Source organism: Trichomycterus rosablanca, chromosome 27, assembly GCF_030014385.1.
Source record: "Trichomycterus rosablanca isolate fTriRos1 chromosome 27, fTriRos1.hap1, whole genome shotgun sequence".
In the NCBI taxonomy this organism is placed as follows: Eukaryota; Metazoa; Chordata; class Actinopteri; order Siluriformes; family Trichomycteridae; genus Trichomycterus; species Trichomycterus rosablanca.
The window spans coordinates 4,077,332-4,089,635 of record NC_086014.1 but is presented as its reverse complement, the minus strand read 5'-3'; the positions used below and the strand labels follow the sequence as shown (position 1 = coordinate 4,089,635).

At 38.1% G+C, this 12,304-nt stretch overlaps 1 protein-coding gene and 1 long non-coding RNA gene across 4 annotated transcripts in view; one reads left to right on the top strand and one right to left on the bottom strand.

Annotated features, from left to right (window-relative positions):
- Positions 1–12,304, top strand: part of LOC134304055 (uncharacterized) — a 30,492-nt gene that overhangs the window by 5,939 nt on the left and 12,249 nt on the right. For both annotated transcript variants that reach the window (XR_010007740.1, XR_010007739.1), the window contains exons 3-4: positions 2,775–2,911; positions 8,919–9,031. This is a non-coding gene — a long non-coding RNA (uncharacterized LOC134304055). The remainder of the gene's footprint in view (positions 1–2,774; positions 2,912–8,918; positions 9,032–12,304) is intronic.
- The window catches only part of kif18a (kinesin family member 18A), a 30,865-nt gene continuing 20,789 nt past the window's right edge, over positions 2,229–12,304 (bottom strand). The window contains exons 13-18 of one of the 2 annotated variants that reach the window (XM_062989592.1): positions 11,809–12,059; positions 11,279–11,338; positions 5,953–6,340; positions 4,925–5,017; positions 4,721–4,830; positions 2,229–2,884 (exon numbers count right to left, since the gene is read on the bottom strand). In XM_062989592.1, coding sequence (XP_062845662.1) covers positions 2,745–2,884; positions 4,721–4,830; positions 4,925–5,017; positions 5,953–6,340; positions 11,279–11,338; positions 11,809–12,059 — 1,042 coding nt within the window. In that variant the 3' untranslated portion in view covers positions 2,229–2,744. The remainder of the gene's footprint in view (positions 2,885–4,720; positions 4,831–4,924; positions 5,018–5,952; positions 6,341–11,278; positions 11,339–11,808; positions 12,060–12,304) is intronic. The other variant, XM_062989594.1, reaches the window with a different exon arrangement.

Here is a 12,304-nt window from a genome sequence, read left to right as displayed (position 1 = left end):
TAGTACTTAGCGAAACAGGGATGGCACTGTAGGTAGAGCCAGTTCTGTATTAGGATTACACGTGTTCCCTCCAGGTCCTCATGAGGATAAACTGCCCTAAACTGCCCCTAGCTCTAAGAGTAGATGATAAATGATTATGTGTAAATGATGATAGACTGGTAAACCTTTTTTGCTTTACCACCTTCTGCTGAGCGTTTTCAGGATAAACTCTGAAACCACAGTGAACCTGAGTAGGATTTGAATTGCTGAAGATGAATAAATATATAAATGACTAGTAAACAGATTGGGGTGTTTTAAAAGTGTTTTTTAATGTTCTAAAAGAGATTCAAAGGGCTGAATAAATAAGGTGGGATGTAGGAAGCTCCAAAATACTAAAAATAATAATTGTTATAGCATTATTGAATAGTATGTCATGTCCAATAAGACATTGTCCCTTTTTTCCTGAAAAAAAAAAAAAGACTTAAAAAAAGAAAAAAAAAACCCAGTTTATTTATTATTATATAAATTTATATCAGTTTCTTTGTCTGGTCATCAATTTTTGATTTTCTTATAAGCCAGTGCGGTTTTTTTTTTGGACTGGAGTAGGGTTTCAGTGCAAGTATCTGCTGTCTGACCTGTTCTCAGTGGGGAATCCCGACAAGGTCAAGTGCTCTAATCTTTTCCAGTCAATCACCTTTGACTACATGGACCCCCTTTCCAACCAGTGAACCTTAGAAGTAGAACGGGTTGTGCCAAAGAGCCCAGTAAATTTTTATGTGGCGCAGTCATAAAACAACACGTCAACAAGTCAGTTCTTTAGATTTCTGCAGTGTAACTCATTAGTTCTGTTAGTGAACATTGTTTAGAAAGTAGGACTTATTATTATGTGCTTATACAAGCTGCTACATTTGGATTTGTATATTGGGATAGTATTTTTCTCAATTAAAAGTTGCTTTGGAAGTTCTTAATGCTCGAACAACATATATTTCTAATCTGCTAAAACAGTATAACCCACCCCCACTTGGAAAAAAAAAATCAAGCTTTTTAAATCTTGACCTACTTTTAGGTTAAAATGTACTCTATTAAAATTAATGTAGTGTTTTCCTGTTATGAATAATAGGATTTTAATTAATTATAATAGCAATTACAATAATATTAGCAGTTACCATATATTTCTAATAGCTTTTAAATGATGTTTAAGTAAATACATTTGTTCCATTATTCAGTGTTTTATTTATTATTTTTATATTATATACATTTGTTCTGTTATTTAGTGTTTTATTTATTATTTTTATATTATATACATTTGTTCCATTATTCAGTGTTTTATTTATTATTTTTATATTATATACATTTGTTCTGTTATTTAGTGTTTTATTTATTATTTTTATATTATATACATTTGTTCCATTATTCAGTGTTTTATTTATTATTTTTATATTATACACATTTGTTCCATTAATTAGTGTTTTATTTATTATTTTTATATTATTCACATTTGTTCCATTAATTAGTGTTTTATTTATTATTTTTATATTATACACATTTGTTCCATTAATTAGTGTTTTATTTATTATTTTTATATTATACACATTTGTTCCATTAATTAGTGTTTTATTTATTATTTTTATATTATTCACATTTGTTCCATTAATTAGTGTTTTATTTATTATTTTTATATTATACACATTTGTTCCATTAATTAGTGTTTTATTTATTATTTTTATATTATACACATTTGTTCCATTAATTAGTGTTTTATTTATTATTTTTATATTATACACATTTGTTCCATTAATTAGTGTTTTATTTATTATTTTTATATTATTCACATTTGTTCCATTAATTAGTGTTTTATTTATTATTTTTATATTATATACATTTGTTCCATTATTCAGTGTTTTATTTATTATTTTTATATTATTCACATTTGTTGAGAGCTGCTGAGAACTTGACTGGCCCGTAAACCCGACCGCCCTCCTAATTGAACTGAAACACAGACTGTAAACTGGCCTCATCAGCCATCATTATTGTCTGACCTCACAAATGCTCGTGTCTGAGTGGAAGTAACTCCCCACTGTTTTGTTCCAACATGAAAAAGCTTCCGGCATAGGTGAAAACAACTCCATATTAATGCTCATTGATTTGGACTGAAAGACACATATGGATGTGATGTGCACATTTTGGCCATGTGCAATATGAAGAACCAGGGTCCCCTTTGGAGAAGAAAGCTAACCACCTGCCGAGCATCTGTGTAAAGGTTCTCTTTATTGACCCAGTGGTGCGTTATCCATCATGTAAAGAAAGCGGCTGCAGGATATCAGTTCAACACCTCGTATGGTTCAGAAACATTCCTTTCAAAAGGCCACGGCTCTTTATTAAAATGTTTTGCTGAAGACACAAGTAAAGACTGACAAGAAACACAACAACTTAAAACAGAAATGCTTATGACTTTCTTTAGTTTAAAACATACTAAGCATCAACAGCTAAGCACAAAATCATGACAAATTCCCACATGGCGTTAGGCTAAAACATTCTTTCTACACAGTTATTTTAACAACAATATAAAAAAGCCTGTACATATTTTTAGCTGTACATTAATTGCTATCTTAACAATCAAACTCGAACCCTTTCAAAGTCTCGCCTCTTCACATCTTTCAAGTCCAGAAATAGAGACGTGTTTATGCTTAGAAAAAAAAGCAGTGCATGAGACCTGAAGTAAACTCCCTATGTACACACTCCAAAGTGGTCATAATGAAGCGATTTTACAGCCTCTTTGTTACTTTTCTGAACAGCGCAGCGGGGCCAAGCAGGGCTGATTTGGACTTCCGAGGGCCCAGGAGGTTAAGATTTCCCTCAGACATGCTCCGCACCACTCTTCTGCTCGGCTCGTTCTCGGATGATCCTGGAACAGAACAAAATCAAGTCAAAGGTAAATACGACTATCAAAATTAAGTAGCAAAGTGCTAAGTTCAAGGGCACTGGGGCTTTTTTGGCTGAGTGCTACATTTGGTTTAACAGCTCTTAGGTGGTATAGCCTTTACAATGCGTGTGCACTTACATACATAAAACATAAAAGATCACAATCAGGAGGAAGAAGTTGCAAGGGATGCTGTACATCACATATGAAACAAGGATGGTGCACAAAGGGGTGTGTTCTGAACCGTCGCATCATTAAGACTGGCAAATGACTGGATTAGGACAGATTTGTACACGACATTCAGGTCCACCTTTTTTTTCTTTGAGCTTTAATTCCCTCCTCTCAGAAGAAAATCACAGTACATTTATTTTCGAACAGAACTGTAGTGATCATTTAATGTGACTTTTGCTTTAACAGCCAAGATTATTTTTCCACTTAAACCCAAAGTAGTTAAATCCAATAAAGCCTAAATAGTTTCTCTGTTCATTAGACATGAAAAGTCTATTATAACATGTCTCAACTAACATCTACATTCTTAATTCAAATCAGGGTCAACTGTTAAAAATACATTTTAATAACCTTTTTAACCTGCAGCCATAACCAAACAATAAATTCTTTGTCAGCTATCGATTTGTTCTTATCATCAGCTGCCCTGAATGTTTTTTCCCCTTCGCTTTTAACACACTTTATTCTAATTACCAGCTAATTAAGCCAGTCAGGGTTTGCTAGAGGGGAAAATAAATTGTACAGGACAGGGGTGCTCCACAGCAAGGATTTAAACTACCTTACTGATTAACAATTGATTGTTACCCAAACACACCTATTAAATACACACACTGTTTATTTATTTATTTGGATCTTACTAATTCGAAGGCCTTGGACTACCCCAAAAGTGATTAATTGAACCAAACTGAAGCATTAATTATTTTATTAATTTAAAAAAACCCCACTAATTTATATATGTTTAGAAAATAAAATTATTAAGTGACTGAATAATAAAATTGATTAAAAAATAATGTTCTTTAATAAAGCTAAAGCATATAATGCAGCAGATCCTAGTCAGAATAAAAACAATACATTGTAGCATCCTATGTGAGCTCATACGCTCAGTTAGCAGTTACTTGTGAGCTGCATTTTAATTCATAAGATCAGTATATAGTATAACAAGTATAAAAATAAGTAGAAAGTATTAAAAGTAACTGATCCGTGTATTTCCCATCGCAAGGTAAAAGTTTTACACATTGATTTATCCAGACTTTGGCAATATTTCACCCTCTGTGCATAACAACAAGCTGACAGCTGTCTGCAACTGAACACATACTGATTATAACAATGACTGAAATGTTGTGGGAGTTCGAGTCAGTATTAACATTTTCCCAATTCTGCTGTATTTAGTAAATAAATTGGACCAAACCATGTCAGCAAAGAGTATACAACAGCCGCTGGTCAGTTACTGCATGGGTCGAGCATTCAGGCTTGTACTGTCTTCTTGGTGTATGCCAAATAACTCACCTTCTTGTTGAGAACATTTCAAAGAGTAAATTAAAATTTTCTCTGATGCATGTAATGCAGCAGTTCCACAATTCATTGCAGCATCCTGTCTGTGCTGCATTTTAATTCATATGATCAAAACTTGATTATCTGATGGCTAGAGTTTTACACAGAGGTATAAAAACTATAAAAACATATATAAAAAAAAGCCAGATAGGCCTTGCGGTGAAAAAAAGTGTCAATGATCCTGAGATTTTGCATTGAATGAGTGCAGAGCTATGTGGAAAAAGGCCAAAAAGCATTAAAATAACGACCAAGCACTATGCTCACCTCCGAAGCGTCGCACCCGCAGTGGTTTCGTCGAATCAGAAGAATCACGTTTTATGCGCTTTGGCGCCGCAGCACCCTGCGTACTATCCGCTCCAGCCTCCTTCCCACTGCTGGAACAGAACACACACACGGCATTGAATCTTGTTTATTATAACCCAGTGAGGTTATTCTCTCCTGATGCGTGACCCGTGTGTGAACGCTCACCCGTACAGCTTGCGTTTGCCCTGCGCTGCCGATGTCATAGCCATGTAGGATGGTTTAGATTTCCGCAGGTCAAGAAGCGATGGAATCTCCAACCTACAAATCACAGTGTTACAGCATTACCATCTGGAACACATCAGGGGGGCAGGTTTACTTGTATAAAACAATACGATAACTGCTAAAAATTAGATTTGGGTAATAATTCAATCTCCAGGGCTTACAGGAGCTTCAGTAATCTGATGATGGGAAAGCAGCAGGTCTACGAGTCAGTAGTCGGATTCCTTTCTAAATGCATGACATATGCACCTCTTCAACTGCTTTGTAGCCCACCAATAAACCCAGTGAAGAAAAAGGATGTGTAGTAAAACTTAAACATCTGCACATGGTTTTAGTCCACATGGAGATGTTTTATCCATTTGCTAGTTTTTGTAATTGTAAACTACAATGTCTTTCATATATATATATATATATATATATATATATATATATATATATATATATATATATATATATATATATATATATATATAATAAATAGCACAATTATTACACACACACACTTAACATTTTCACAGATTTCGACCTACTATGCACCTACACAAAGCAATGCATGTTGTATGAGTTCGATGTCAGTATAACAGAGCCGATGGTGACACTAACTGTAAGGGTCAGGCATTCAGACATGCACTGTTTTCTTGGTGTATGCCACACAACACTCACTGTCTTGTTAAAATATGGTAAAAGTTTACTCAGTTCTTTATTTACATTTCTGTAGCAGAGTCCACAGTTTTTGCACATCTGACTACAGATGCCATTTAAGTTGAGGAGCCCAATATTCAACCAACTTTAAAACAACCTTGAATATTATCTTACACCTTATTTTAAGTTGAAGGCGACCAGGCTTGTTAAGTGTATTTCTACAGCACATGCCAGTGAGTGTGATAGAATGTTGATTGCTTGTTAAACAGCTACATGATTTAAAATCTGCTTCAAGGAAACATCTGCTAAGGTTAGACAAGCTCTTTTCCTACCTTTTAGGAGGCTCGTTGGCATTATTGGCTCGCAAAATGCGAAGCTGGCCGAGTCCTGAACCTCCAGGTGGCTCGGCAGGTCCGGGGGACAGGATTACGGTGGCGTTGGTAGTAGTGGTGTCCTCATCCTGTTCATCCGCACCCACCTCAAAGGTACAGTCAGGGTGGATGGAGGCCGGGGCCGTGGAGGGTTGGGTCTCGGGTGTGTAGTGCAGTGGGAACATGCCTTCCTGACGCAGCACCTCCTGCAGGCCGGGAGGACAGTGGGGCGGCGCTGCATCCTCACAGCCTGAGCCGGGCTTTACCGGTGAAACATCCAGCTTCCGCCGGATCGGCATTTTGGCAACAGGTTTGGCTTCAAGTGTCTGTTCCTTCCCTGAGGTCAAGGCTAAAAGAGAAGCATAAGTGACAGATTTATAAATTATGGAAATTAAGAAAGCAGATTACCTACAATGGGGGGAGGGGTGTTTTTAAGTTTTAATCAAGTTTAACTATTGTGTAACTGTAAAATGTGAACGTAGCAACAAAATCTACAGAACAGCTGGCTGATTTATGAATTTGCGCTACAGGCTACTGTTGTGGTACCAATACATAATAATATTATAGCTTCTCTGCAAGTAATTATGGGCTCATTAATAGCAAGAAGAAATGTTAAATATTCCTGCATACAACTTGTGTGAAAGGCTACACTGATTAAAACAGAAGCGTATAAGGTATTCAAATGGTTTCTTCCCTGGGAGAATGTGTAAGGGAACTGCTGGGGAACAAGAGCAAAAATGGATTCCAGAAAAATGAATACCACTGGGCTTAAGGTGGGTAGTTTTAACCTTTGAAAATACTTTAGATCCCCCTCTACCACAAAAATCATTACAGACGCTGCTTTGCAATAAGCCAATTAGGCAAGAACTTCCCAAAAGGAAAGATTCACCGTTAACACTATAGACATACCCGCCAGCTACCAAACTGAGTGTAAAACTGGCTCCAGAATGATTAACCAGCCAAGGATATTAAAAATATTGAATGGCAAAAAATAAAACAAATAAAATACCATAATGTAACATGTTTACACCTTGAAATAATTAACATTTTTGTCCAAAAAAAGTGATATATATAAAATGACCCCATCTGCATCTCAGACAACCCCACGTGGGTTTCCGACCTCAGGGTCAAGAACCGCTGAACTAAGAAATTGAATCATTAGAAACTGACCCACAGGGAAATGGAAAGAAAAATAAATAAAAACCCGTGTTACTTGTTACTCACATTTTCTTTAAGGTCTTATAGGTTCAGGTCAAAACTAAAACAGGAAACTTTAAACACCCAAACAACACACATCGGGGTCAGGGACAAATTGTGCTACTTTATTTTCACACAGTGTTCAGTTTCTTTAAAGGCCCGTGCTTAAGGAAAACATGGAAATCAATTCATTCATTTACATTTTCAGCATTTAGCAGACGCTTTTTTATCCAAAGCGACTTACAGTACAGAGACAGTATATTGTCTAAGCAATTGAGGGTTAAAGGCCTTGCTCAAGAGCCCAACAGTTGTGACCTGGCAGTGGTGGGGCTTGAACCAGCAACCTTTGGATTACTAGTCCAGTACCTTAACCACTAGGCCACAACTGTCCCATTCAATGCCAGCGAGTGAATTTTTGACTGAAGTATTAAATGTCTGATTCAATAAAATAGTTCGCAGCTACAGTATGTATGATGTCTGACACTGATTTGGCCTGACAGAGCTCTGCACTGCACCCAATCTATAGCTGGAAAAACACTTTAGTTTCCTAATATGAGATGAATAACGAAAAACTAAAACATCGATTTCTGTTGGTCGAGTTCAGATCTGCAGGTTAATGAATGTTTCATTATTTTAAAAATGTACTGAGGTGTGCCAACGTCAAAGTGAATGATTACTATACAAAGTGAATGATGTTAGATCATCAGTTATTAATATAGATTCTAAATCAAAGGTTACTCTTCTATTAGATGGTCATGTTATGTCCATCTTGCAGGTATATTTAAGGTAAACAAGGGTACAAAAGGGGGGCAGTGCAAACAGTACCGTCCTGCCATTCCACTTATGTTTTACAAGTACATAAAAACATCTTCCTGAAGAAGATGGTACAGTCCACAGGCATGCACCCATCCTAGATGATTCATTCATTCATTCATTCAGGCAACACTGATGTTGTAGTGTCTACACCATAAGTTGTAGTTCATTCAGAGAGCCTGTACTCATTTCCTGTGTGTAGCCGATTGTTCTATATGCATCCACTACTGAATAATTGAGCTCTTCTGTCACCTGCTCGGATGAGTCAGTAGCAACACACTTGACTAGAAAGGGGAAGAGGTGTGAAGCTTGGGGTAGAAACAGGGTGCATGCAGTGGGCAACACAATATGAGGGGAGTTATTGTGCAGGCCAGCTGTTTAACGAGCCCATGTGGACGTGGGTAAAGGCTTTCACACAGTGCATGTGCTCAGTGTGTGTGTAAGGCTCCGGAAAGCTGTGCGCTGCTGGAGAGGTCTGACGGTGGATATTGAGTGGTGAAGTATGCTAAAGCACGTCGCATTCTGGCTGCACACTGACTCACGGAGAGAAAGAGAAATTGCATCCTTACAAAAATACAGCATTTTTTTTTGTTTTGTTTGTTTTTTAAGCTTAGGGTAACATAAAAAAAACCCATTCCAAAAAAAACTAGCAGTCTTAGACCTTTGTTCCCATTGTAGATTGATTCTGTGGGCTTAAACCAGGTCAGAAAATAGCAGATGCATGTGCACTGAGGTGATGATACATTACAAAAGTAAATAGTCACACCACGATTTAAACTAACATTTGTGAAAATATAATAATAATAATATAAAAAGTACTGAAGCTTTCTTAAAGAGCTGCTGGTATACAGTGCATTAGAAAAGCATTGAGACGTGCCTGACAGCTAACTAGTGTGCACTTATTTCTGGTTCAACAGAACAGTGAAGATGAGCTCTTTTGAAGCTGAACCCTGTGCGTTTGATGCTCTCTGATAGAAAACAGACGTACGTCACAGCTGGAGCCGTCTAGAAAACACCAGCTACTCTGAAGGTACACGCACAAGGTGCACTCTGATATAGGATTAGATTAGAAACACAGTGTAACAGCAGGCAGGGCTGAGAGTCGGACATTTAGGGTTGCGTGTGCACGCTCCGGATGGCATATTTCCGGCTGACGGGATTAATACATGCATCAAATTCTATTTCTGGAAGAGAACGGCTGGGATTAGGGTCGCCTGGCTGGCGTCTCCCATCCTCTCTGCCAGCCAGGCCTGATGATCCGGCCGCGTGTCATGTCGTACGTGACTGAACCCATACCCCCATGCCTGTTCCCTCCTCTTTTGCCCAGCACTGATTTTATGAATGAGACTAGGAGAAGGGCAGGGGAGCGGGGTGGGGCTGTGAGGAGAATGAAAATGGAAAAAAAAGAGAGAGCGAGACAGAGTGTGAGTGAGAGTGAAGCAGACAGGGAAGCAAAACTGGAAAGGAAAAGAATATTGCAAAATGAAAATACAGGGAACTAAAGATAGAACTTGGAAAAATACACACAAAACCATTGATCAGTTGAACTGCAACTAAATTTAAAAAATATTATGGCTTATGGCTCTATCCTAAAGTGTACTTAGTTGACCTTTTTATCATCCTTTCATTTTATAATACTTAAGACGAATGCTGCTCCTTTGGGGTGCAAAGACAATGACTTTGATAAGAGCAAAATATATTGAAAATTATATTATATGGGCAGCCACAGTGAGTACCCACCAACACTGGTCCAGGATGGATAAGCCATGAACTGCCGACAGGTTGTTGGGCAACCAAGGGACCAACTAGGGATGGTGGTAGCCTAGTGGGTAAGGCTTTGGTCTAAAAACTGAAAAGGTTGACAGTTCCAATCACAGCTCTGCCATGCTGCCACTGTTGAGCCCTTGAGCAAGGCCCTTAACCCTCTCTGCTCCAAATAAAGGCATTCTATTCTATTCGTCTATTAAGATTTAAGACAATCGATGTCATTAGATTTGATTGATGGCTATACTGGCTGGTATGGACCATCAGAAAAGCTACTATGACCCAAACTGATGATGAACAACACAAAGTGCATCAGCCCCTTTTGTGTATGGGCTGCGCAGTCGTTGACTGGCCAAAGTACCCATGATAACTCCTACAATGAGATCACCTAGTTCAACAGATCCTGGATTGATCAGATTTTTTAACATAGCAAAATGCAGCCAAAGACTATTAATATGGAAAAATAATAAAACCCAATAAATCCGCTAGCCAAGCTTTAACACTTCGACTTATTTCCAAACCAAGATTAAAAAAAACCAACAACACACACACACGGAGTCTCGGCTTCTTGCAGTTCATGTTTTTGTCTTCACCCAGTACAGCCCCCAACTGGGACGTAGTGTTTTTCTCAATTTCCAAGAATGTGTCTCAATAAAATGACTAACACCTGTTTTGCAGCAAATATCATTAGAACCCATTTACTGAGCCATAACTCACTCCTTCTACCATTCCCCAAAAGTATTCCACCCCCACCCCCTTTTCTTCTCCTGCTCCTTTTCACACTGCTTCTGCGAGGACCAATTTCATTCAGTCCCACTAAGTCTGTAGAGCAGAAAAGCCATATTTATTATTCTAACAGATTCTGTGGAAACGGTAGCACTTCTCACCTGCTTTAAACTTCACAGAGGTGAGAACCTTCATTTACATTCATGCTTCTCATTTCGCTTTAATGTTTCTGCGTTTATTTGCCTTCTGGGTAACGTGAAGTATGATTAATAATGGATCTCTTTGTTGTCACGGGTGATTTTCAAGTCAGTGGTGGCAGCACTGATGAGTGGAGCTGCACATATCCAAGAAGAATATAAGAAATACCACACTACAGGATAAAATTAAGCACCTCTCAAAATAGTGCATGTAAATATTCTAAATTCTTTAAAATAATTAATGTAGAATTGTGAGGCTGAAACTCAATACTCAGTAATTAGGGTAGGGAGGGGAATACAGTGTATCCAGTATAAAGACCCTAGGTTTAAAACCATTTGTATATTTGTACTCTCCATGTGATGGTCCCACTTGCGCAGGTGCCTGGACCAGTCCCAGAAAATCACATAAACCCTGTCCAATCTTTCCTCCCTCAAACACAACCAATCGTTGAAATTAAAGACTACAGAGTGAGTTTGAACACTACACAGTGGCGTGCTGCTGCGTGAGACCACTACGCCACCCGAGCGCCCAGAATTTGATTTTCAAACGTATTTTAAAATAATATTAGGTAATAAACCACCTCATTTACCTTTTGGCGAGTTTAAGAGTTTAAGACGCTGAGAGACTCTGCGAGTGTGTTTCTCTCCACCTGTGGATAGAAAGAAAGCATTGCATTTATCATTCGTGGTTTTATGCAACCAACCCATACAGGAAACTGGAAATCTACTACATTACTGCTCAACTATGACATTCAGCACCTTGTATTGTAAAAAAGCTCAAATTTAAATACAATATAAGAGTAAAGCTTTAAAAAAAATTAATCCCTCATGGCATAGCAAAACAATTACAGTACACGCCTAAGAGATGCCCTGCCTAACTGAGTTTAGATGTTTTAACCACACCTGTATCTGAGATCGCTCCAGATTCCTTGAATCTTTTCACAATATTATGAACAGTAGATGGTAAAAGACTAAATCATTTGCAATGTTGCATTGAGAAACGTTTCGTTTAGTTTGGCGAGTCACAGATTCTTCTTTTTACTGCGTTTTACAAAACGTCCCAACTTTTTCGGGAAGAATCCAGACAATGAATGAAAAGGAGGATGACCGGGACACTCACTGCATGGTGTGTTTTGATGAGTGATGAGGTGCGAGAAGGACAGAAGCGGCTGAAGGCAGGTCTGTTCAGACGCTGTGTCCGGTTCTCCCCTTCCTTCTGTGTTCTCTTGGTCGGCCCACACCACGCCCCTCTCCCTCCGTACTAGGTGCTCCAGCTCCTCCCGCTCGTGGTCATCAGTCGCTGTGTAGATACTCGCGGCTTTCAGCGCCATGTGCTGTCTGTGGTACGCGGGTAGTAAAGCATGGACCAGTCTAGAGAGATGAAGTTTAATAGAAATAAATGAGTTGGAGTGTCGGGGTGACAGTTACGGCAAAGGTAACGAGCTGCGATATATTATATGCCCAAAAGTATTTGGACACCTGAGCATGAGCTTATTGTACATTCTGTTTAAAAGATAAATTGTATCAAAACAAATAAACCTCTGTGTGATCAGCAGAACTTTTAAGTATGTCTGTGACAATTTGTGCCCATTTAGTCAAAAGAGCATATGTATGGC